At 40.0% G+C, this 21,822-nt stretch overlaps 2 protein-coding genes across 9 annotated transcripts in view; one reads left to right on the top strand and one right to left on the bottom strand.

The window, feature by feature from the left end:
• Positions 1-170: 170 nt before the first annotated feature.
• LOC119145873 (acyl-coenzyme A synthetase ACSM3, mitochondrial-like) lies at positions 171-17,381 on the bottom strand. 8 transcript variants are annotated; one of them, XM_037382623.1, is made up of 14 exons: positions 17,222-17,381; positions 16,060-16,155; positions 10,277-10,487; positions 8,759-8,966; positions 7,770-7,913; positions 6,748-6,904; positions 5,801-5,880; positions 4,718-4,841; positions 3,959-4,039; positions 3,707-3,808; positions 2,196-2,323; positions 1,960-2,059; positions 1,187-1,306; positions 171-569 (listed from the first exon to the last, which is right to left on the bottom strand). In XM_037382623.1, the coding sequence occupies exons 2-14, from the start codon at positions 16,147-16,149 to the stop codon at positions 483-485; spliced, it is 1,632 nt and encodes a 543-aa protein (XP_037238520.1). In that variant the 5' UTR covers positions 16,150-16,155; positions 17,222-17,381; the 3' UTR covers positions 171-482. The 8 variants fall into 8 exon arrangements, 7 of the variants coding, with proteins under 7 accessions (XP_037238520.1, XP_037238516.1, XP_037238515.1 ...); XM_037382619.1 differs by having other exon boundaries at positions 17,208-17,293; XM_037382618.1 differs by lacking the exons at positions 16,060-16,155; positions 17,222-17,381 and adding exons at positions 10,739-11,004; positions 12,105-12,312.
• The window catches only part of PDILT (protein disulfide isomerase like, testis expressed), a 31,163-nt gene continuing 21,683 nt past the window's right edge, over positions 12,343-21,822 (top strand). The window contains exon 1 of the mRNA XM_037382628.1: positions 12,343-14,460. Within this exon, the coding sequence (XP_037238525.1) occupies positions 14,262-14,460 (199 nt within the window). The 5' untranslated portion in view covers positions 12,343-14,261. The remainder of the gene's footprint in view (positions 14,461-21,822) is intronic.

The following is a 21,822-nucleotide window of genomic DNA, read 5'->3' on the forward strand; positions in this document are numbered from 1 at the left end:
AGAGAAGTAGTTAAAGAGTATGTCTTTCCCTCCAGTCAGAAAGAATTTGGGAATGTTACAGTGAGTTACTGAAGAGAGAATCACTTCACTGCTGATACCCACTACAGGACAAAGATTATTTTAATTAATTTCTCATTTATTTGTAATTATGAAAATGTTGCAGTTACACGTTTTTGTTTTTTTTAAGGAAGCCATTTATACTAATTCCAGTAAAAAAAATATTAAACCTTTGTAAGCTCCCAAATCTGTTCCTTCTTTCCCATTACTCATTCTTAATTACTTGCACTTTTGCATTCTGAAAATTTGTATGTTGATGGCAAAAGTGGTTCTAATATCACACATATGAGTATAATCTTTTTTCTTCTGTAGCCTGTTTTTCCATATGTTCTCCTAGTGCTCTGGGTCATGACCACATGTGAAGTGTAATGAGCTACAGCTGGTACAGATGAGGGCAATTTTCTCTCCTCCGTTTCCAGGTCATGTTATACTCTTCCCCACTCTTTGTTCCTTAGAACCTTTCTCTGGATTTTCCCAGTAGCTGTCTTCGGCAGATCCTGAACAAACTCCACCTGAAAGGCAAAAATAGTCACTTTTAGCCAAATACATTCTGATTAATCTCCCAGGTGCAAGGAAAGATACACTTTTATTATGGCTGGGATAAAAAAAATGCGAAGCTGCACAGCTTGGGGCTGGGATGGTGAAATTCCTTGCTATGTATCTTAGCTGTCCACACAGGCAGTACTTGCGGGGACAAGTACCACAACCCTGAAGAGATAAGCATGTCACCTGTCAGGACAGGGAGTTGTGTTTTTCTGGTTGTAAGGGATGAAAATTCCAACCCCTTTGATGCCAGCAGGAATTTCCCCTTTGCTTTGGCTGAGAGTCTGAACAGCGCTCAAGGTAAGAGCTGGATGCCTTGCCCATTTGAGTGGCTGTGAAAACCCTAGATTTCATAAAAGGAATACTGGACCTGGATAAAGATCAGTTACATTACGATTTCCTCCCTTTCGGTCCTTTCTAGGACATACATTGAACCCAAGGCTACTGTTGCAACAGACCCTGTAATTTACTTTCATTTTATTTTATTTAACTATGGTTGGAGTGTTTGTCAGAATGCAGTTGAAAAGAAGCCAAGGCAGAACAAAAACCTCAATTTTTGATACCCATCTTTTTGTGGAGTACTTACCTTCCTCGGATATTTATAAGGTGCAGTCAGCTTCTTGACATGTTGCTGAAGCTCACAAGTTAATTTTTCTGGATCATGCGATATAAAAGCAGGAGCTAAAACAATGAAGGCTTTGACTACCTGTGCCACAAAAGTTAAGGGACTCCATTAACTTCCAGATGTGGGAATAAAGGAATATATTTGTTGCCAAAACTGAGTATCAAAACTCACAATCCAAAATTTTGAGCTTTTTCTTTAATATTCCTTTTCACTGTCTGTTTATTACAGAATACAGTGTTATGAAGGATGTGTTTTGCAGCACAGGATTTTTTTTCTGTTTTTCCACTTTATTTTCTTCTTAACTTTATACACTACTAGACTTTCCAAAATTTTAACAGCAAAAAAGACAGCGGAAAATCTCACCCTCAAAGAAATGTTGCAAAGTTGAAAAATATAAGAAGAAAAATTAAACACTCTGGGTATCATTGCCACCATGCTTAGTGACAAAAAGATAAATAATCCAAATTCTATTTCTTAGACAAAAAGATGCTACAGTCAGTCAGAAGAGCCAAACTTTTTTTCTCCACATCAAGCCCAGCAAAGAGGAAAATAATTCTGAAATTCTAAGTTCTATCAAGGTATAGTTTAAAAAATTTTTTAACCCATTTTGTTTTCAAAAATCTGCAAAATATTTAATTCCAAGGAAGCCTGGTATGTATAGGGAGCCTGATCCTTAGAATAAAGTGCATTTTTATATATATATATATATATATATAATTTTTTTTTCTTTTTACCTCCCCTCGAATTGGATCAGGACTGCTGACAACAGCTGACTCTGAGACTGCAGGGTGCTGGATTAATGCACTTTCAACTTCAAATGGGCCAATACGATACCTAGGAGAAAATGCAGATATAATGGCAACGCAAGTATTTATGTAGATGCAGCTGTGTAGCAAGCTACCTATTCAATTTGCCTTTCCAGACTGAATTTTAACAGGCAAATGAGCAAATCTAAAAGCAACTGGCTTACCCAGAAGAATTAATTATATCGTCAGCTCTTCCAACAAACCAGACATATCCTTCTTCATCCATAATCCCTCTGTCCCCAGTGACATAAAAATTTCCACACACCGAGGCAGCAGTTTTCTCTGAATTACCCTGACAACAATCAAACATTTAAAAAAATGCATATGACTGTTAGTGAAATGTAATGCATTTACTTTGCAGTGGTGCTAAAAAGGGTCAATACAATTTTTAAGTTGTTCTCAAACTATGTTCAATACTATTTTATGTCTTCAATTAATTTTAATTAGTTTTGTGGTAGAAATACGTGAGGTGGAAAAGAGCATTTGTGTATATATGGATTCATGTTCTAGGGAAAAAAGGCCGTGCTCTATCAAAATGCCCATCCATCAGAAATTACTAAACTCTACAACCCACTCTCTCTCTTCAGAGAAATGACTTATCATTGCAAAGGGTTGTCACAATAACCTCCTGTCAATGGAAAACTTTCACCCCTAAGCTTCAAAGCCAAAACACAAATGAGATGACCTAGAGGAAAAACTTCATCATCTACATTGATCTATCGGGTCTAGATTACACAGAAAAAACACCCTGACAAAAGAAGACATAATGAAAGCCTGAAGTAATAGTACTGAACCAAAAGAAGATTTTATCATATAGCAAGCAATTATTTCGTGTAAGTTGTTTGAGGATGCTACAAATATCCAAATATCATGGGGGTTCAGAAGAGTATTAAAAACACAGACAAGTTCCCCAAAGCTTATTCAACATGATGGCTCAAATGCAGTGGTGAAACTCGTTATATTTAACTGTTTCCTTTAAGTATGTACTACAACTCATTACCATCACAGAGTACTAGCTTAGATGGACCTTTGATCTTAACCAAAATGGCCATTCTTCTGACACTTTTTTTTTTAAGCTTGTTCTGCTTTCAGTGGGCAGAGCATTCCCATTCAAATAATAATGTTAGATTACGTCTGCCTCTACTTCTATGTATGCCATATGATCATCTGCACTTGAGGGTTTTGTGCTGTAGATCTTGTGCCCATCATCTACATGACAGGCAACTGTACAAATTGTTTCTCTGACACCAGAGATACGTGCATGCTGGAATGTGTCCCTTTTAAAGATTTAAAAGATCAATCTGGTGTACCTCTGACAGTGGTATGAGGGAATAAGATACATGGCTTTTCAGAAAGCCTCCCTGAGCTTCTGACACATTAGAGTAGTCTTTATTGGCCTCCTTCACTAATCCTTAACCAAAGGACCGGGTACAGGTCTGGAACAAGGTACCCCCGGTTCATGTTGCAGTTCTACCTGTTGAAGTTCTACTCTGCCAATCAGTCTGTTCCTGGAATAGCAGAACAATGGACTGATCAGGCTCAAAGCCCTCAAGCAACCTAGTGAGACCTTGTGTGGATCCTGGATGAAATTCTGCTCTTTGAGTAATCAACAGAACTTTGTCCTGGATCTCTCTTGAGCTCCTCAGCAGGCACAGACAGACCAACTCAGACTTACCAAGTACTCAGAGAACAGACAGAATGGTCTTGTTGGTTGAACTCGGACGGCAATGTTGCCTTCTTCTCCCACAGGCAGAATAGCCCCATGGTCATCTATGATCTGCAGAAAGGACATATTGTTACTGCTTTGATCAGCTCAGTGAAATATCTTGTTATAGCACAGTACAGGACAGAGAAGGGACACAGACAATATTCCCTTACTCTTGTGCCCACAACTGCAGCTGAGCTCAGATGTGGCGTATCAACATACCTGCACATCATAAGGGGGAACAGCTTTTCCCAAAGAGCCAGGTTTAATTTTCATTCCTTTCATATTGGCACATATTGTCACCTGCATAATAGATTATTTTTTTTTTTAATTTGTGCAACATCTTGTCGATTTTATTATTGTTTGCATTAGGCACAACACCTCTTCATGACTGTTGTGACAAGAGCTGAATCAGGACTAAAGCATTGTGGTTCTCAAGCACATCAGAGAGGGGTTGAGAGGCATTTCAGGTCAGCCCTGTGGAACGAGTTTGCCTGTGCTCAGTCTGAGCCAGTGAGTTCTTCTGCAAACACTTGACTTCGCAAGACAGCAGATGTGGAATCATTACAGATCTTATTTCAATAATGGAACAATTAATTCAGGACCATATCAAGGGTAAGAGGAGAGAATGCGTGAAATCTGACTCTTAATAGCTTCGTTAATGTTCACTTACAGAGAAGTCTGGGATGTGAACTGATTTAATATTTTTCATTAAAATCTTGGACAGGCCAAATTGATACCCAGAGCAAATTATTTTTTTAGTTTTGCCTTTTAAGTAAAGATGATGAAGGGATCTACTATAACACTAAAATATGCAGCTAGTTGATTTTGGAACTGTATAACCATAATTATATATAGCGTCTTTTTTAAAAAAAGTTCATTCAAATGATTCTCACCTTTTCCATCAATTTATCAAGCATACTGTGCCTCTAGCATTGTTACCTTTGAAAGGACATACTGCAAGAAATAATGCAAACATACTGTTTCAGTCTGGCCATAACCTTCATAGATATCCAGCCCCGTCTGGGTTTTCCACTTTGCCATCACTTCAGGATTGAGTGGTTCCCCTCCAGATACACAGTGTTTCAGACTCATGAACTTGTAGCTTGAGAGGAATTGTGAATAAAATAGTTTTCTTAACTACTGGAAACAGCAGTGAATGATCTTATCTGAACAGTCTCCTTCAACTTCCGAAGTAAGTATGCCTAAAACTTCACAAGCTACTTTGGAAACGACAATAATCGTCCTGTTACACAGACCTGGACTGGACTCCTAGATTGCTCATGTTACCACTGAAGATAACGTGGTTTATCTGTGCCACTGGAAGTAGGGGGTTTTTTTCTAGAAAAAGAGTAAGCAAAGGTGTTTTCTAGGAAGAGCTGACAAAAAAAGGACAAAGTTCAATAAGCACATCAGATATTAATGGAAAGCTGAGTATGTGCCAACATCCAAGATGAAATAAGACACAGAATTTTCTAGAGCAAAAGGAAGGCTGAATAGGAATACAGAGCCTGAGCTCCCTGCTAAACCAGGGTTGGCTCTTGTCGGGATGAAAGACTTATGTAAGAAGAGTAAGTACCTTACTGAAGATGTCAGAACTCTACAAATCACACTCACTACTTCTCATAAGCTGAGTATTTTGCAGTGTTAACAAACTGGCGGGAACAGCTGCCGAATAACTCTCAGCATGTGGAAGTCCTCTAACCGCTCACTTCACTCAGGCATATGGAAACAAATCCAGTAAACCCCTGATCCTGTGCTGCACAAAACCTTCACTTAAATTTAACTGTGAACTGTAAGTTTAGAGGAAATGACAACGTAAAAAACCTCACTTGTTTCCCTTGGGCTATCTTTTCAAAGGCCCATTCCTGAAGCTTGAATGGCCTAAGGTGTAACTAGTTATTCTCATATTTCAGAATGTAGCTTTCTCTTCTGAGAGCAAATCTTGCTAATTAGATCTCATTTAATTGAAAAAAATAAGCAACATAAGGAACTAAACAGTCAGCCACAGCATTATATCCCAGCTTCTCTTTGCAAACCCTGAAAGAAACAGAGGTGCAGTACCTGCTCAGATCATGTTGGACCAGCATGCGGTAGGCAGTGGGAGCAGTGCAAAAGACAGTAATGGGATATCTTGAGAGAGTCTAGAAAAATAGAAAGTTATTTTGTGGAAAAGAAAACGTAATGGTGGGTCTGACCTTGTAAATGTGCAGGTGATGAACACAACTTATGTGCTCACATGTCTGCAAAATGAAAACCATAAAAACGCAACATACATTCAACACAGAGAATGACTATGAATTAGTGATTATGAATCCTAACTGGAGCGGCTGAAACAGTCAGGCCCACTGCTGCAGAAAATATAGTACTTTCTGTCCAACAACAGTCACTCATGTAAAAAAATGACATTTGACAGTAGCAGCTCATTAAGATTTTCTGCTTCCCAAGGTGACTGTGTCCCAGGCTCAAGACTAAGTGACAATAGTGCACTAGACCAAAGCTTTTCATATTTTGTTCTTGAGAAAGTCTGGGTCTCCTCTCCACACAGGTGGCCAATACTGAGGAGAACAGGCCAGCTGGCTGGTGGTGCAAAATGGTAGAGAGGAGGACTAGGCATTCTGGCAACTCATTGAAAATTCAGGATAACAGGGCCCCTATTCAGGTCTATGCCATACTCTGATTACTAGTCCATGCTCACTCTGAGCCCAGAGTAGCTGGAAATCTGAAGTGAACTTTAGGCTATACATGGGACAAGACTGCAGTGATCCCGAGTTCTTTTCATCCTGCATCTTTCACCACGTCTCCTCTAGACTGCAGCCATGTCACATGGCCTAGCCAGGAGGGAAAACACTTGTTCCTCTAGCTTACTGGGCACCAAAGGGAGGGATGTTCACTTGGGATGTGGGAAGTACTGCTACAGAGCAGTGGGTACTCATGCACTGGAGCCCAGCCTGTTTGCTTCATCTACGCAAAATGGGAATGAAACTCACAGTATAAAATGTTACTCTTACCTCAGCAATAAGTGCTGGTTTAAACTGTGGCATATTGTGTACAAAGACACACGATCCACAGATCCACGGTGCAAAAACACTGCTCCAAGCTGATTTTACCCAGCCAGTATCAGAGGTATTCCACATTATATCTGAAGGAGTCAAATTCATCCAGTACCTGATGATAAAGCAGAGATAAAAATAATGCTTCATAGAGTGAGTGACTCAGGCACAGGTCACAGCATAATTAAAGGGCATGAATTAGAAGATGTGGTGTCAGCAAGTGGGGCTGCTCTTTAGAAAGTTTGTAAGCATTGAAGAATCTTAAACATTCTCTTATTTCCCTTCATTCCTTCCTGTTTAACATTTCCAGCATTTGCTTTTCTCCTGAACAGCACAAAACATCCTTGGCTTAAGTTGCAGAATCTGGATCTAGATCAAAATCTGAACAGATCATTTGGAGTAGGCTTTCCCCCCATTGTGGATTAGAGACATCAGCTGAATCACACCTTGTTTCTCTAGGAAACTAACCACATTACTTGTCTGCACTCTATACCACCAACTTCCAACTCTGAATGCCTTGGGAAATATATCCTTTGATCTTCATGAAATTTCTCACTCCTTGGGAAGCATAAACAAAAGATGTTCAATGAAAACAAATCAGTACCAAGCCACAGATTCAAACTGAACTGTAACCTTTAAGGTATAATGCTATGGTTCAAGGTTGTTTTGGTTGTCAAGGAAGTTTTATATAATACTAAAGCACTAGACTTTATCTGGTTTTGCTATAAGGATGTTATCCTTACTGGCTACTCTGCAGCCAGCTCTCTGAGCAACAGAACACTGTGTTTAGTGATCTCAACTCAAGTCTTCAAAATGTTTTTAATAACAAGGGTTGCACTGTGAGGGGGAATGGTGAGGAAGAATCAAGATGCTGTACTCGTGAAATGCTTACATTTAGTGGAGTTTTTCTGGTCATATTTTCAATGTAATTGTGATCATGTCACTTACATCAGGACACTGGAAGCAAATGCAAGGTATACCTGCCACTGGTTGCAAATCCGATGCCATAACTGCTGTGGGAGTGCACCACCATTTTTGGAAAGCCTGTACTTCCACTAGTAAAATAGATCAGCATTGGGTCATGACTCTTTGTCTTGACACATTTATGGTCAGCAGATGTCACCCTTCAGAAGAAACAGTATATGACAGTTACTATGTGTAGTTTTTCTCAAAGGAAGCAGTATTTTTTAAGGTTTAGGAGATAAACAGGAAAACGGCCCAAAACTACATGAACTCACTAAATAGACAGTTGCATCAGACACCACAGGTAAGAGTTAGAGAGCACATTTTGCTAGTCACAAGTGCGCTCTGTCTGCCACAACTTTCAAGGTGTGAGCACCTACAGCATATTCTAGTGACTTTGTCCACAACTATTTTGCAAGGTGCTTGTTACAGAACAGCAGGTAGATGCAAAAGCAACTTCTGCCTCAACACATACTGTCTCCCAATCTGAAGTCAATGAGGGCCATATTCAGGCTATTATGATAAATAAGATGGTCTTAGACATGTATTATACCATTTACATTCAAGAGACTGACAAACAATTCAGATCATCTGGGCTACCAAGACAGTCAAGGGAAGAAATAATTGATACTATGTTAGCTGAGCACCAAGAGCTGACAATGGTTATCTTCTCATTGAATTCAAGAGGCATTAGGCTTGGCTCTAGAAGACACGCACAAAACAACTGCAAGATTAGCATCCTGCGTGCTTGTCTTGTGATCACAGTAGAAGAGCTTTTAAAAGCTGGCAGGCTGCTGAATAAGAAGCTGAAAGACCTTAATATAGCTCCCAAAAACTGTGTTGAAGGGATTAGTACTTAATGCAATGATTACAATGAGTTGGCAGAGGGATGCAAAAATGTAACTTATTTGTAGTTTGAAAATTAATCCCCAAACTCAGAAATGTCACCAGACTGACACTGCTTCCTTCACCTCACAGGATGATGGTAAAACATCTGGATACTCACGCAAGGAGTTCTTTGAGGTTCAACCACCCATCTCTGCTCCCTTTGGCTACAATTAGTTTGCTTTTCAGAAACTGGCACTCGCGCATGACGGATTCCACTGCGGGTGCCAGTGTATCATTAGTAATGATGCACTTGGCCTTTGAAGCCTGGAGTCGGTATAAGATGTCTTTGGCTGTTAATTGGGATGTTCCTGGAATAAAGACAATTCCTGGAAAAAAGCAACAAGCAATTTAGAAAATTGACCATTTCTCTTTATTATGTTCACAGGACATGACCCCAGCCATAGAAAAGCTGAACTACTTGCCAAAAACTTATGCTTTGGGAGGAGTCAAGTATAACTCATGTTTGAAGGCAGAGTTTGGGTGAATTTGTGGCCTAGGAATGACCTGGGATCATCTGGCTCTGAAAGACTTCCAAACCCTGAAACACGGATGTTAAGTTTTGTGTCATCCATATTAAAGGTATCTAGATCATGAGTAAGATCTAGATTTAGAGTGGTTTTGAGCACTTCATGATTTGTAACTCAGGAAGGAAGCGTTGAGATTACCATCTCCTTAATTAAGTATACATATAAGGATTATTCATTTGGATTATTTTCATCTGGAATAAAGCTATTATTCATTTAAATAAGAAATTAATAACTCGGGTATGGGATAAACAGATTGAGGTCAGGTAGCTTACATACACTGCTCAGTCAACAAATCCCTCAAGCTTGGATTCATTTTGTAATGTGAACAAACGTTAAGTTTGGATACTGAGTACACTGTGACTGAAATCATATTTTCAGGGGTGGAAATCAATTAAGTGCATTTCTATACCTCCTTTTCCCATGCATTTCAATAGACTTTACCTACAGACTGATTTCAGTCTTCTTGCACCTTCACAGGTGTCTACCAAATTTTACAGTTGGGAATCTGAGGCACTGAGACACTGAAAGATACTTCCACATCATAGTCCAGTAAATCCTGGATACAAAAGAACTGGATTCTCTGAGACTTAACTCCATTTACAACCTGCAAGAATCACAGAGCTTAGAAGTGGGACAAAAAACATTTGATCATGTTCCTGTTGATACTGAACTGTTCCATCATGGATGTTTAGCAGTCTAAAAATGCAATGGGTCAAATTCTTCCTAAGAATTTGCAAAACTGTAACAGCAGAGCAAAATAATATTGTATTGAATTATTAACCAGTCTAGACACATAACTTACTGCAATAAAAGTGTCCACACTGATAATGTATCTGGTCAAATCTGGTCTTAGATTGCAGTCATTCAACCTTCACTGGCTTCAACTGAGGATGCTGTTTAACTTGGCCATGTCTGTTCAGCACCTAGCACAATGTTGCATTCATTGGTTCCTGTGTGGGTGCTGCCAGTTCTCCTTCTACGCAAAAGCTGAATTGTACAGGGCACAGCAGCACATTTCTGCCCCATTTTTTTTCACATTAATTTAGCATATTTTTCGTATCTTCTATTTATTTTCTTTCTGCATCCAAGAGATCAGTAAGATCACTTACCTGTTCGCATACAGGCTATGTTCAGTAGCCACCATTCAGGAACACGAGGCAGAACTACTTTAACTCTGTCTCCTCTCTGCAAACCACACACCTCAGAAAGTACATTAGCTGCTTTCCTTGACAGAAATCCCAACTCTTCAAAGCTCCACTTCACCTCCTCTCCCTCATCATTTACCCACCAAAAAGCCGGATTTGCTGGTTGTTTTCCATCCTAGAATGCAGCAGAATGTATTAAAATGAGATGACAAACCTTGAAAGGTTTCATTTCAATCCAACATAACTCCAGACCAGGCAAATCAACCCTGGCAACTACTCTCTTAAAGTGACACCTATATTTCTGACAAAGAAAATAAAATATTGCATTCTACTTCGCAGCTCATACTACCTAGTATCCATCAGGAAAACTGATTTGTATCATCTGAGATTTGTTCCAATGTCTATGAAGTAAAAGAAAAATACTACCTTTTCCAGTCGTGACCACTCATCTAAGACATCACTTGCAAAGTTGAAATACTCTGGCCGTTCCTTTTTGCACTGGTTTATAGCATCATAATATGAAATAATCTGAGATGTCAGAAGCCTGCTGCACCCATGGAATAATCTGCAAGGTGACCTGAGAATCCACAGACACTGAGGAATCCATGATTTAATAAATTTTCTCATGATAAATGATGTTTTATCAGACAGTGGGGCAAAAAATCAGATGCACACCTACAGGAATCTATCATCTGAAATGAAAGAAAACACATTTAAAAACAGCCAGATATTGGATGCTGTCTGGTTTGTGATGTTGAATAAATTAACACAAATCAGCTTGAATAAATAGGTTGTTTGCACACCTCTTCCGGTTTTCCCCCTTATTTTATGTGATTCTTAAAATAAGCATTCTTCCTTTTCCAGCAAAGAGACTGTGCACTGTTTTTTCATTACAATCTTTGTCAGCTGATGAATGAAACGCATCTCATCTCTAAACTTTCACTTGAAAGTCCTTTTCTAAATCTCTCTCTCTTGATTCCTGTAAATTTTGTATTTTACTTTGCCTCTTTACAAAAATAAAATGCTGCTACTTAGTGCTTTGAGGACACTATTTATCACCTTGATTTAAAATGGTCTCTGTAATTATGCTATGTCTTAAATATACACTAGATGGCGATTCACACTGAATTTACACACCAATAAAACTCATCAAACTTTTATTTCCTTGTGAGTTCTCTTTTCACTAGGGGCATGGAATGAACACAAAATAAACACTAGGCAAGCAAACGTTAAATGCCAAAAACTTCCATTTCCTTTGCACTTCAGCTGAAGTGTGCAACTTTGAAAAAGATACATGTTGTAAAACAAACTTGCAAAGAAAATTCCAGCGCTTCCAGTTTCTCCTAGTCTTTCCTACGCTACATACAGGTACATGCAGAAGAGACAGAACGGATGATACTGCAGTTATTTAAAGCCCAGCTTTGGAAGTCAAGAAAACTGGATTTTACTCACAGATGCAGAATCTTCTGATAAACTTGTTTTGAGTGTAATCAATTCCTTAAGAATGTACCCGCCACATTAAATCTAAGGGAATCTTTCCCTCAATTCAATGGATCCAGCTTTGCTTTTAAACCTTTCTGTGCAACAACCTTCTCCTTATTTAATAGCCAACAGTACACACCGACCTCCCAGGGATAATACAGTTACTTTCACTCTAGCATTATGTATTGCAAGTGTAGATGTAATGACAGTTTAAAAGCGTTCAATGCCAATAAGTAACAGCAACTGACATGACTCTAAAATCATTGTATTTGTGAGGCAAACCAGAGAAATGTAAACAGAAGGTGCTCACACGTGAGGCATGTGTCAATGGCTGTCAACAACACAACGGATCTCCAGGGTGTGAGTGGTAACAAAGCAGAATGCTCAAGAATTACATTTATCGTGCATCCAACATTTCCTGTGGCCTGTGACTTCTGCAGAAGGCAGATTTTTCATAGCTCTCAAACAGTAAAGCACAAAATGAAAGAGCCAGAAGCAGTTAGCACTGATGAAGAAACGTGCAGAACTGTGACCTGATCTGCTGTATGCCTAAAAGAAAGAAAACACTGTATTCCACCAGTTTCAATTTTGTGTTCAGTTCTGCTAAATCCCACTCCTTTCCTCATTGTAAATCTGCCCTGGCAGGACTGACTGCTGTATGATCCTCCTCTTACTGCAGTTTTCTTCCAGGACATAGACATCAGAAGCCCTTTCCAAAATGATGCCTAATTCCTGGTAGGTTTCCAGAAGGGATTTGAATTGACTCCTATTTGTTTCAGTGGCAGACAGGAGAACACCAGCTCTCTAAGCAAATGGTTTTGTCATCCTACTTGTGCTCTGGCAGCCTCAGGCTGTGTTCTGAGCTTACAACCGGGCCTGTTCAGATCAAATGGGCCCAGTTAGGTTTTTTCCTTTACTTCTGAAAGATGCTTTTTAACCCTCCTAGGATGTTACTTGAAAGACATCTTCAGAAAAGAGCCTGTTGCGAGGAGAAAAAGACCACAAAGTCAAACAGCAGACTTACCTCTCTGCCTTTTTTTTTTATCTTTCAGTACCTGATTTCTGCATCTGTATTTACCTTCGATCTTATCTTGCAAGCAGCCTGAATACACAGCTCCCTCTGATTTCATTAAGCACTGCCCAGGAGTGCTAACAGAACACAGCTCAAGGTGCACTACAATCCAAAGCCTTTGAGACTGATAGGAAGGAGTTCACTTGAAACCCAGCCCCGCTCACACCAGGCATGAAAACAACCTAAATTGAAGGAATGTGCCAGCCAAGATCCTTCACCCTCAAGAAAATGGAGGCTACCACATCAACCACCATCACAAACACTCCCTTCCAGCAGTAGTGTCCTGATAACAGATTTTTCATCCTTTAGTCTAAGGGCATGAAGGAACGAAGCAGCACTCACCACTCCTCAAGCGGAAGTCATTACTGAAGGCAATTTCTTCAACTATCAGTTTAGTTTTACTAATCTGGACCCACATGTCCTCAAGTCAGCTCTGTCCTTGTCTGTGCTGACAAAACAACCACCAGAATACTTGGTCCCCTCTAGAGAGGCTATAGCTTTGGGTGTATAGTTCACAAATTTCAGCACAGTTTAAGGCTCAAAGATATTTCTGCTACAATTACAGAGTGGCAGATACAGAAATAATATTTTCTTAGTAAATTATGCCTTCTTAATCTTTTTGTAAGATATTTCTTAAAATGATCTGAAAAGACTAGCTAGTTCACACAGTTGATAGCTATCCTAAGGATGAAATAGTACATTTGGTCCCTTCAGTTTACTGTACAGGTATTAGCTGCATGAAATTGTGCTACCACTGAAAACCAATGGCAAAATCATCTGGTTTAACCCACAAAGTAGTATCTTGAGCTACAACTTGGAACTTAGGCAGAGATGGAAGCCTTACAGACAAGGCACTGAAGAAATACAGACATTAGAACTATATAAACAAAGCAGTGAGAGTTTTCCCTGACCACAGCATCCTCTGAATCAGATCCATAGTAATAGCTCCAGAAGTGCAACAGACAACCAAGTATTAGGCAAAGGAGCAGCCCTCAAATACTGTCCCAGGCATCTCACTTACTATTTTGTCTGAAACTCTGTGCTGGGTAATGGTGTCAAAAGCAGGCTAATTAGAGAAGTACACTATGAATGGACTGGTGCTTCTGCAGGTGTGTTTCCTTCTGCGCTCTCTCACCCAGGGTTCTGATTATTTACAGAAACAGTAAACCCACCAACCCTACGTATACTTTTTTCCCCCCAAACACTGCTAAACATGGGGAAGTATATTAATCTTGTGGAAAGGTACAGTTGGCTCCACTGGTAGTAGACTCCTTTATCAACCTTATCACCTTCTTAGTTAGGCTGATAGAACAGCTGCCATTTGAGCAGCAAACCCTGCTGCTTAGTGCTCTTTTGCTTCTTTCTTTCTCGGTAACTGGATAAAGGCAGGACAAGATGAAGACACAACATTTTTTCCTTCTACCATTATTGTTTTTCACAGGTTTCCCAGCAGCGGACATCGTAAGCCCAAACAAATCAAATCCAAAGAAAGCCAAACTCCCCAAAATGAAAAAGGAGAACAACGTACTCCTGCTGAAAAAGAGCAACTTTGACAGAGCGCTGAATGAAACTAAGTATCTGCTGGTGGAGTTCTGTGAGTATCACTTTCCACTGCCTCTTACCCTGATGGCTCTGCAGAGCATGACTGATGCTGGGGCACTTGGGTATGCTTGTTTTACTGTTGCTTTGTCCTCTAGCAGTTTTGGGTTTCTCCATGTATGTAATTTAATGTAAAATACAGTAATTTACATTATGTAATTTATGTAATAAATTATGAGATTTATTACATTAAATCTCCATGTATGCAATTTAATGTACAATACAGTAATTTATTCCTTTTGGGGATGGTTAAATACCAGCCTGCTACATAGGATGGATACTGCAAATAAGATGGGTCCTCACACACAGTGCTGAGTTGGCATTCTCTGCTTCTATCACCTAATTTTGCAAACACATGTTTCGCAGCAGTGATGGGTGGAACTATAGGTATTAAAAAAAAAAAAAAAAAAAAAAAGAATCAGAGAGGGTTTTTCTCCCTCTTACCTTTTCATCATTGCTTTGTATGAGGTTTTTGCTGCCTGGCATTTCTCCTCTGTGAGTGTTTGGGCTTCAGGGAATGTCTTTTAAAAACACTGGTGTCTGTAATTGCATTATATTGGACTTTTTCCCTGAAATAAGCACTTGATTAAATGGAGGCCAGTTTGTGGTTTTTCTACTAGGTTCATGTTTGTTCCTCATGGGGAGAAAGTTAGTGGGAGCTTTTGAGTAACTAACTTTGTTAGAAGGTCTGGTCCTCTGAACGTTAGGGAAAGTAAACCAAAAAAGCAAAAGCTAAAAGGTATATTCTCATGATGTTACCCATCTAAAAGTTCAGACACTGCATTATTTCCCACTCCAGAAACATGGAGCTGTATTTCCTAGCAGCTTGCTGGTAGGAAAAACTCCTCAATTTGCATAAGACAGCAAAAGCTTTGTCTCTGCTGCTTGGGCTTGACCTTGCTTCACTGTGTCACACTTACTGAGCGCAGTGCACACACTCTCTTAGCCTTAAATTACACAAACACCTTGCAAACTAGCACTCCTTTGGAGGCAGGCATTAGAGAGAGGCACAACCTGAAAACCCTGATCTATTCTGTATTTGGAAGGGATATGTGAAATTAAGGCAATATCCTAACTTTGCAGAAGGGCATGTATTTTGTTTTTTTGCCTCACTACCAAAATGTGGATGATGATGACAATAATGATAATAATAGTAATAAGCAGCAGTAGTAGTAGTAGTAATGTAGATTAATCTGAAATGAAAACACTTGTATTTTTCCACCACCACCACCTAAAATACACTAACAGCTTAATGAAACTAAAAACATGTTTGGATCATACTAAAAATTTCATTAATCCTGAACCAATGTTATGAAATTTTACATACTTTTAAAACTTTCAAAAGAATCACATTAGAAATATCTTGAAAACTTCATGTTTAAGATTTCTAAACACTTTTGAAAGTGTTGAAATTTAGCAAGATTGACTTCTAAATTGTGGAAAGACAAAGGCTATTTAGCAAATTCAGTCTCCAGTTATGAACTGTTCTGATCTCTCTGAAGGTGCATTAATTTGGTGAAAAAAATAATTTACCAGAAAAACTTTAGGCAGGCTCTATTCTCAGTTTTGTAAGAGGTGACTTAAAGCACAGAACCTTGATGTCCAGGTCAGAAGAGTTTGCAGCCAAGCTTCCTGAGTACTTGCTGAGCTGATCATAATGAGATATTGCAACACACTTCAGCATTTCAACCTAACACCAAATGGAAAGATGACATGAAAAATTTCATGAAGAGATGAAGAAAGAAGGCCAGCAACTTGGGCACTCAAAGGATGCAGGAGATGTAAGTTAGGATTTCTTCCCCCTGCTTCAAAGCAGAGTCCTGGACCTCCCTCTCTGATATCCCACCACCTTCACAACCAGCCTTCTTCAGAAGAGAAGGGCAAACACACTCTTCCATTCAATACTGCATCTTCTGAAAAAGTCAGAGATGAAACACTGCTCCCCAACCACATCTTGCTGCAGTGATCCTCACTGCCTTCTAGTTTGGATTCAGGGTCACCATGTGTATCTGAAGGGCTTGCTCAAAACTTGTGGATTTCCTTTCCCCCACAAACCATCAAGGCATCTAAAGTCCCTGGAGAAAATTACAGAATCGCTCATGAGCGATGAGCTCCACAGCCCAGATACATTATCTGGAAACCACTGGCCTCAGTCTCAATAGCTCCCTTTGAAGATGTGCTACTAAACAGCCTCTGGGGCAGTGAAAAACTATCCTGCAGCAAGGCACTGCCATGGGGTGTGACAAACCTGAGTTCACAATGCTGAACCAGCTGGCTCATTAGCTGTAATCATTTGCATTGCCACAGCACAAAGACTAAAGATGGGACGTGCACATTCACCTGTACAGAGAAGCCATAAAGCCCTAATATTTTATGTCTTACTCCTTAAAACAGGCTATCTAAATAAACAATCTACGTGAACATGGAACTATTAAGGGAACCTCGATAATGAGAGACAAAGCAATATTACCCCAATCACACAGGAAATCTGTGGGGCTGCCAGGAATTAGCTTCAGAAATCCAGAATGAATGCAAGACCTGAGACCTTTCTCTTAACCCATTCTCAATCACAGAGAGTGTCAGAGAACGAGAATGCTCTCATGCTTTCCAGAAAGTGGGATTTGTTCTGGTGCTGTACCAACATGGGGAAAAGCTCAAACTCCAGATCTTGACTCAAAACGCTAGGATCTGCCTTAGGTCTATCTATCATGTGAAAACCCCAACACTTTCCCTGTTACATACCATTACCTACTTACCAGACCCACAATATTTATTAGGAGAGGCCTGCTTTGACGTCTTCTGCCCAGCGACTCCCAAGTCCTCCTAATGCCCTTCAATTCCACCCTGACAGGTCTGCCTTCTTTCAGGCATGGTTTGCTATAAAAACATACACTGACTTTGTGCCAAGCAGTATCAGGCTACCCTTAGGAGCTGAGCAAAGTACACAGGGCAAGTACCCAGCATGAAAACAAAGTAATGACTCAGAAACACGGCACTCTTCTGCCCTCATCCCAACTGCTTTGTGCAACAAGAAAGTAGCTGAAGGGGCGGCAAAATAGGGGTGAGGAAGGACACGGGAACACAGCTTCCAGCTTTTCTTTGCTTTTTGGGGGAAGGTACAGAGAAGAATGTCTGAAAACAATGCAAGGAGCACACAGCAATGTGCCTAGTCTCCTGTGGACGCAAGCCCTGCTGCCTGCCCAGCATGTGCTAGGAGCACCTAATTTCAATGCTCAATTGAAAGTGCTCTTCTGTTGCAGTTTGGGGCATCTCCCCATCCATGTCAAACTGATCCAAATATCACACAAATGCCTATCAGCACAGGGAATATAGAGCACCTGCCACCAGCAGAAGGTAGATCTTACATCAGTGTTGCCACAGGAGAGTTTTACTGTTTACACTATACATTAGCTGAATATAAAACCCTGTGTTGACTTTCATTGCAGAATACTGTTGCTTTTAAAAAACAGCCATAACCCAAAAAATCCCAAGCATTCTAACAAATATCCTCATCACAGGGAGAATAAACTTTGTACGCTTGTAAACACAAACACTAAACCCACTGTTGCTTACACTGCAAACTGTAAGCGTTGAAGTCATGTATTAGCTTACTCCAATCTTCACATGGAGAGCAACTGTCTGAACACAGCAAAGTGCATCTCCTATTTCATTTCTCTTCAAAAACCTTTCATAAACCTTTCCAATTTTCTGTTGTGAGACTGGTTTCCACAGGACTTTGCAACTTCCCCATGTTTCTCCATGCAAGAATACTCCCCAGATCCCCCAAACAGAATGGTGAATGCCATTCATGTTTAAGGCTTTCCCAGGCCAGAGGCAGAAATAACCCACAATATGCTCCAGGCCCAATGGCAAAATGTAGCACATCAGCCCACACCAGCAACTGACCATTCTGTGACTGAGAGAAGACATGTTACATACAACTACACTGTTTCTTCAAAGAAGCAGGTATTAAACTGCTACTCATTTTCACTGGCAATATAATGGGTTCAAACACGGCAGACATCATAGGCAGAGATTAAGACAACCGTTTATATGGAAGGCTAATGATGCACTGGAGGATCATGCCTAGGGTAGCTCTTGTATCTCTATTCATAGCAATATTTAAGGCCAGATTAGTCAAACAGCTGTCAAGATTGGTTTAGATATGGTTTAACTTGCCTTAGGCCAGACCTATGACCTCTCCAAGTCCCTTACAGCTCTAGTTCTGTGAGTATTTACCTTGGCTAGTGGCATATTTAGGGAAACACAAAATTGGTGTAGAGCACACGCTAACACCACTTTTTCCTGCCTACCAGAAGAATTCAGGAAAGGCCCAGACCCCCGTGATTGCTTGACTCCTCAGATCTCCAAGAACGCCTACTTGTGTCCATTCCAGTGAAAAATTTTCAGTTCCTAAACAAACGTGTGGAAAACCTAAGGACAAACACACAAGCGGTGCAGACCTTGTGCTGATGCTTTGCATGCTATGTGTACTATCATTTATGAAAAAGTGATGTTTACCTTTCCTAGCAGAACATTTGTATATCCAGTGAGGCACCAGGTCAGCCATAGGATTCCTGCAGCCTGTGACTGACTGACTGACTATGCTGAAATAATGACATTTAATAGGCAAGATAAGGATTACTCCTAAAGAAAAACACATCCCTTTCAAGGCACAAAAGCTGAAAATTATGCTATTGAAAAAGAATATGCTGCTTATGTATATATAGTTCACAAAAATGGGGATTTCTAGAAAGCAGGGTGGGCATGACTGCTCTTAAATCAATTACATATCAGATAGTCAGCTCACTTATAAAGCCAACATCCAAAGCATACTCACTCCTGTGCCAAGAACTGTTTTCAGCATACAGTGGTCTCCTCACTGCAGGAGGTGAACACAAACAGTTCAAAACCACCCAGAACAGGTATTTCTTACAACTAAGCTTACTACAGGAACCTAGTGCAGTGTGAAAGATAGTGGAATGTGGATGCCTCATTCCTGTAGAGTTCTTCAGAAACCTGTGTCAGTCTTTTAGAAGTAAATCTGAAGTCATTTGTTTGCCAATTATACTTATAAAAATGAGCAGGACAGTGGAAACACGTCCAGACAGCTGCAAGAGTCACTAGATGATGTTTTAGTTGCCTGCTGCACAGACTTACTGATTAGCATGGGTCCCTTATTTTATTGAATGCTTTGAATAAGGATCCAAACTGTAGAATAATTACTGATGTTTGCACAGCAGAAGATCAAGTGAACGGCAAACATCAGTTTAAAAGTACAGAGGTCAGCACAGGAGATTATGGGCAGTATTCGCTGTAGAAAAGAATGGGAGAATTCAAGGTCATACAAGAAAGTTTGCAACTGCAGCAAGATTAACGTTCTTCCACTCTGATACGTTAAACATGAATCCATCCTTCATCTCTAGAATCTTCTACAGAGAAAATTATATACCTGTAGTGAATCTGTAAAAGCAGCCTACGCAGAAGGTGAAAAGTGGGACTGCTAAAATGATTTTCTGGCCATGCTGGAAACTAACAGCTAGGAAACGAGTATTTAGCATGACAACAGGCACATTCACAATGACTGCAGCAATCACCAGACAATCAATATAGACTGCAGAATGAAACTGGAGGCCACCAGCAATTAGCTAAAGACAGAGAACTCATCATACTTTCATGTATAGGGTCATTAAACACATTTATGTATCAGCAAAAATTTTCTCTGTCCACATTTCAATATACTTTAGTTCAGTAAGTGGCACTATGAAAAAAAGTAGCAGCTTATTCAGGTTACTAATGTGCTCAAGAGAAAGAGTCTCTCAAAGTACGAGGTTTCTGGCTCTCTTCTCACTTTTGCCATATCCATTTGGTGTGGCTTTGGGCAAAATATACTGTGACTAAGATAGAGATGATGACGTGTAATGATACCCACGTTGTTCTTCATCGTTATGTAGTCACGCTGTAAATTCTTCAGAGAGGGAGCACTGGTTTCTCACAAAATATTTTACATTGCCTAGAACAAGACTGCTAGCGGCTTGAGCTGTAAAAATCAGCATTTTTGACTGTCTGATTTAAAATCTGTATTCCCTTTCAATTTGTCTGGCTTTGCTTTCAATGTACATGCAATTTCACAATAACCTAGTTTGCTCGTTGTCCATGGAAAACAAAATTGACAAAAACTGAGTTGCTGACATATGAGAAAGTAAAATATAAAAATGCATTTAAATCCACAAATAATGTAGACTTTATTATGGCGTATGACATGGAAAATGTGGCAATCCATCCACACCCAACACCCGTCCTCTGAGGAATGATGTGTGTAAGATTTGTTCTATGTGACCTTTAGAGGGAGGCATTCTTACAAAGCAGTTCCTAAAATCAGGGAAACTTCAGTCATCAGGGAAGGTGCTGAAAAATGCAAAATGTTGTTCTTCAGTGTGGAGCTTTTCCTCACAAAGGCAACATGCCAATACTGTCTGAGCAAAGTGGCTGCAGAAATGGTGCTACAGTTTTCCCCCTGCAAATGATTTAAAAAGGTGACTGGCTGCAGCTAAATTGTTATAAAAAAGAAAAGAAAGTGTAGAAATTCAAGAGGAAAGCACACAGGTTCTTTTAACTCTCCTAGTTCTGTGGCCCTTTTTAATTCTTCCTCTATTTGAGCCAAAAGGCTTGATTTGTTCTTAGACGCTGGACAATGTATTTCATGATCTGCTACACCCATGATCAAATGGTGGCAATCTGTTAACATGCTCCTGTGGAGGTCCGCATCTGTTTTGAAAAGGATACTTCACAAAACAGCAATGACACAGGGTGGGAGGGAATTTGCTGATATTGTCAAAAGACAGGTCAAAAACACTTACCTGGGAAGAAAATTTAAAAATCTCAACAAACCCTCAAATTATCCTTCTTGTTATTTACAACACAGCTAAAATTACTGATAATGAAGACGTCCTCCTGTCATTAATACAATGCTGTTCCTGAGCTGATGGCCTTTGGAGGGCTTCTTGCCTCTAGCAGCTGTGGCACAGCACACTGGTTTACACTGGCAGCCCACCACCCACACATGCCTTCACTGGTGACCTTGCCACCACCTCTGTTACCTCTCACCTGTTCCTGCCCTTGTACTCTGCTGTTGCTCAGCCCTCTGAGTCTGGAGCCTGTGATGCTGTGTTAGCCTCAGCAGCTGCCTCCTCACCCCAATGCCTGAAGCAATCTGTATCAATAAAAACCTAAAACAGAGGAAGCTAAACAAAAACTCAGAAAAAGGCTCAGAAAAAAAAAAGGAATCATGATTTCCTGCAACACTCAAGTGACTTAAAAAATAAAGCACCTGGGAGGCAAACAGAGAGTAAGTGGA

Source organism: Falco rusticolus, chromosome 4 (assembly GCF_015220075.1).
Source record: "Falco rusticolus isolate bFalRus1 chromosome 4, bFalRus1.pri, whole genome shotgun sequence".
Taxonomy (NCBI): Eukaryota; Metazoa; Chordata; class Aves; order Falconiformes; family Falconidae; genus Falco; species Falco rusticolus.

What these genes read in the sequence shown, in the direction of transcription:
- LOC119145873 (XM_037382618.1), bottom strand. Translation starts at nt 10,939, where the DNA reads ATGAGAAAATTTATTAAATCATGGATTCCTCAGTGTCTGTGGATTCTC. An exon ending in GTCCAACATGATCTGAGCAG is followed by an intron (nt 4,842 to 5,800) that starts GTACTGCACCTC and finishes ATTCCTCTCAAG; the next exon opens with CTACAAGTTCATGAGTCTGA. An exon ending in GATATAATTAATTCTTCTGG is followed by an intron (nt 2,060 to 2,195) that starts GTAAGCCAGTTG and finishes ATTTTCTCCTAG; the next exon opens with GTATCGTATTGGCCCATTTG.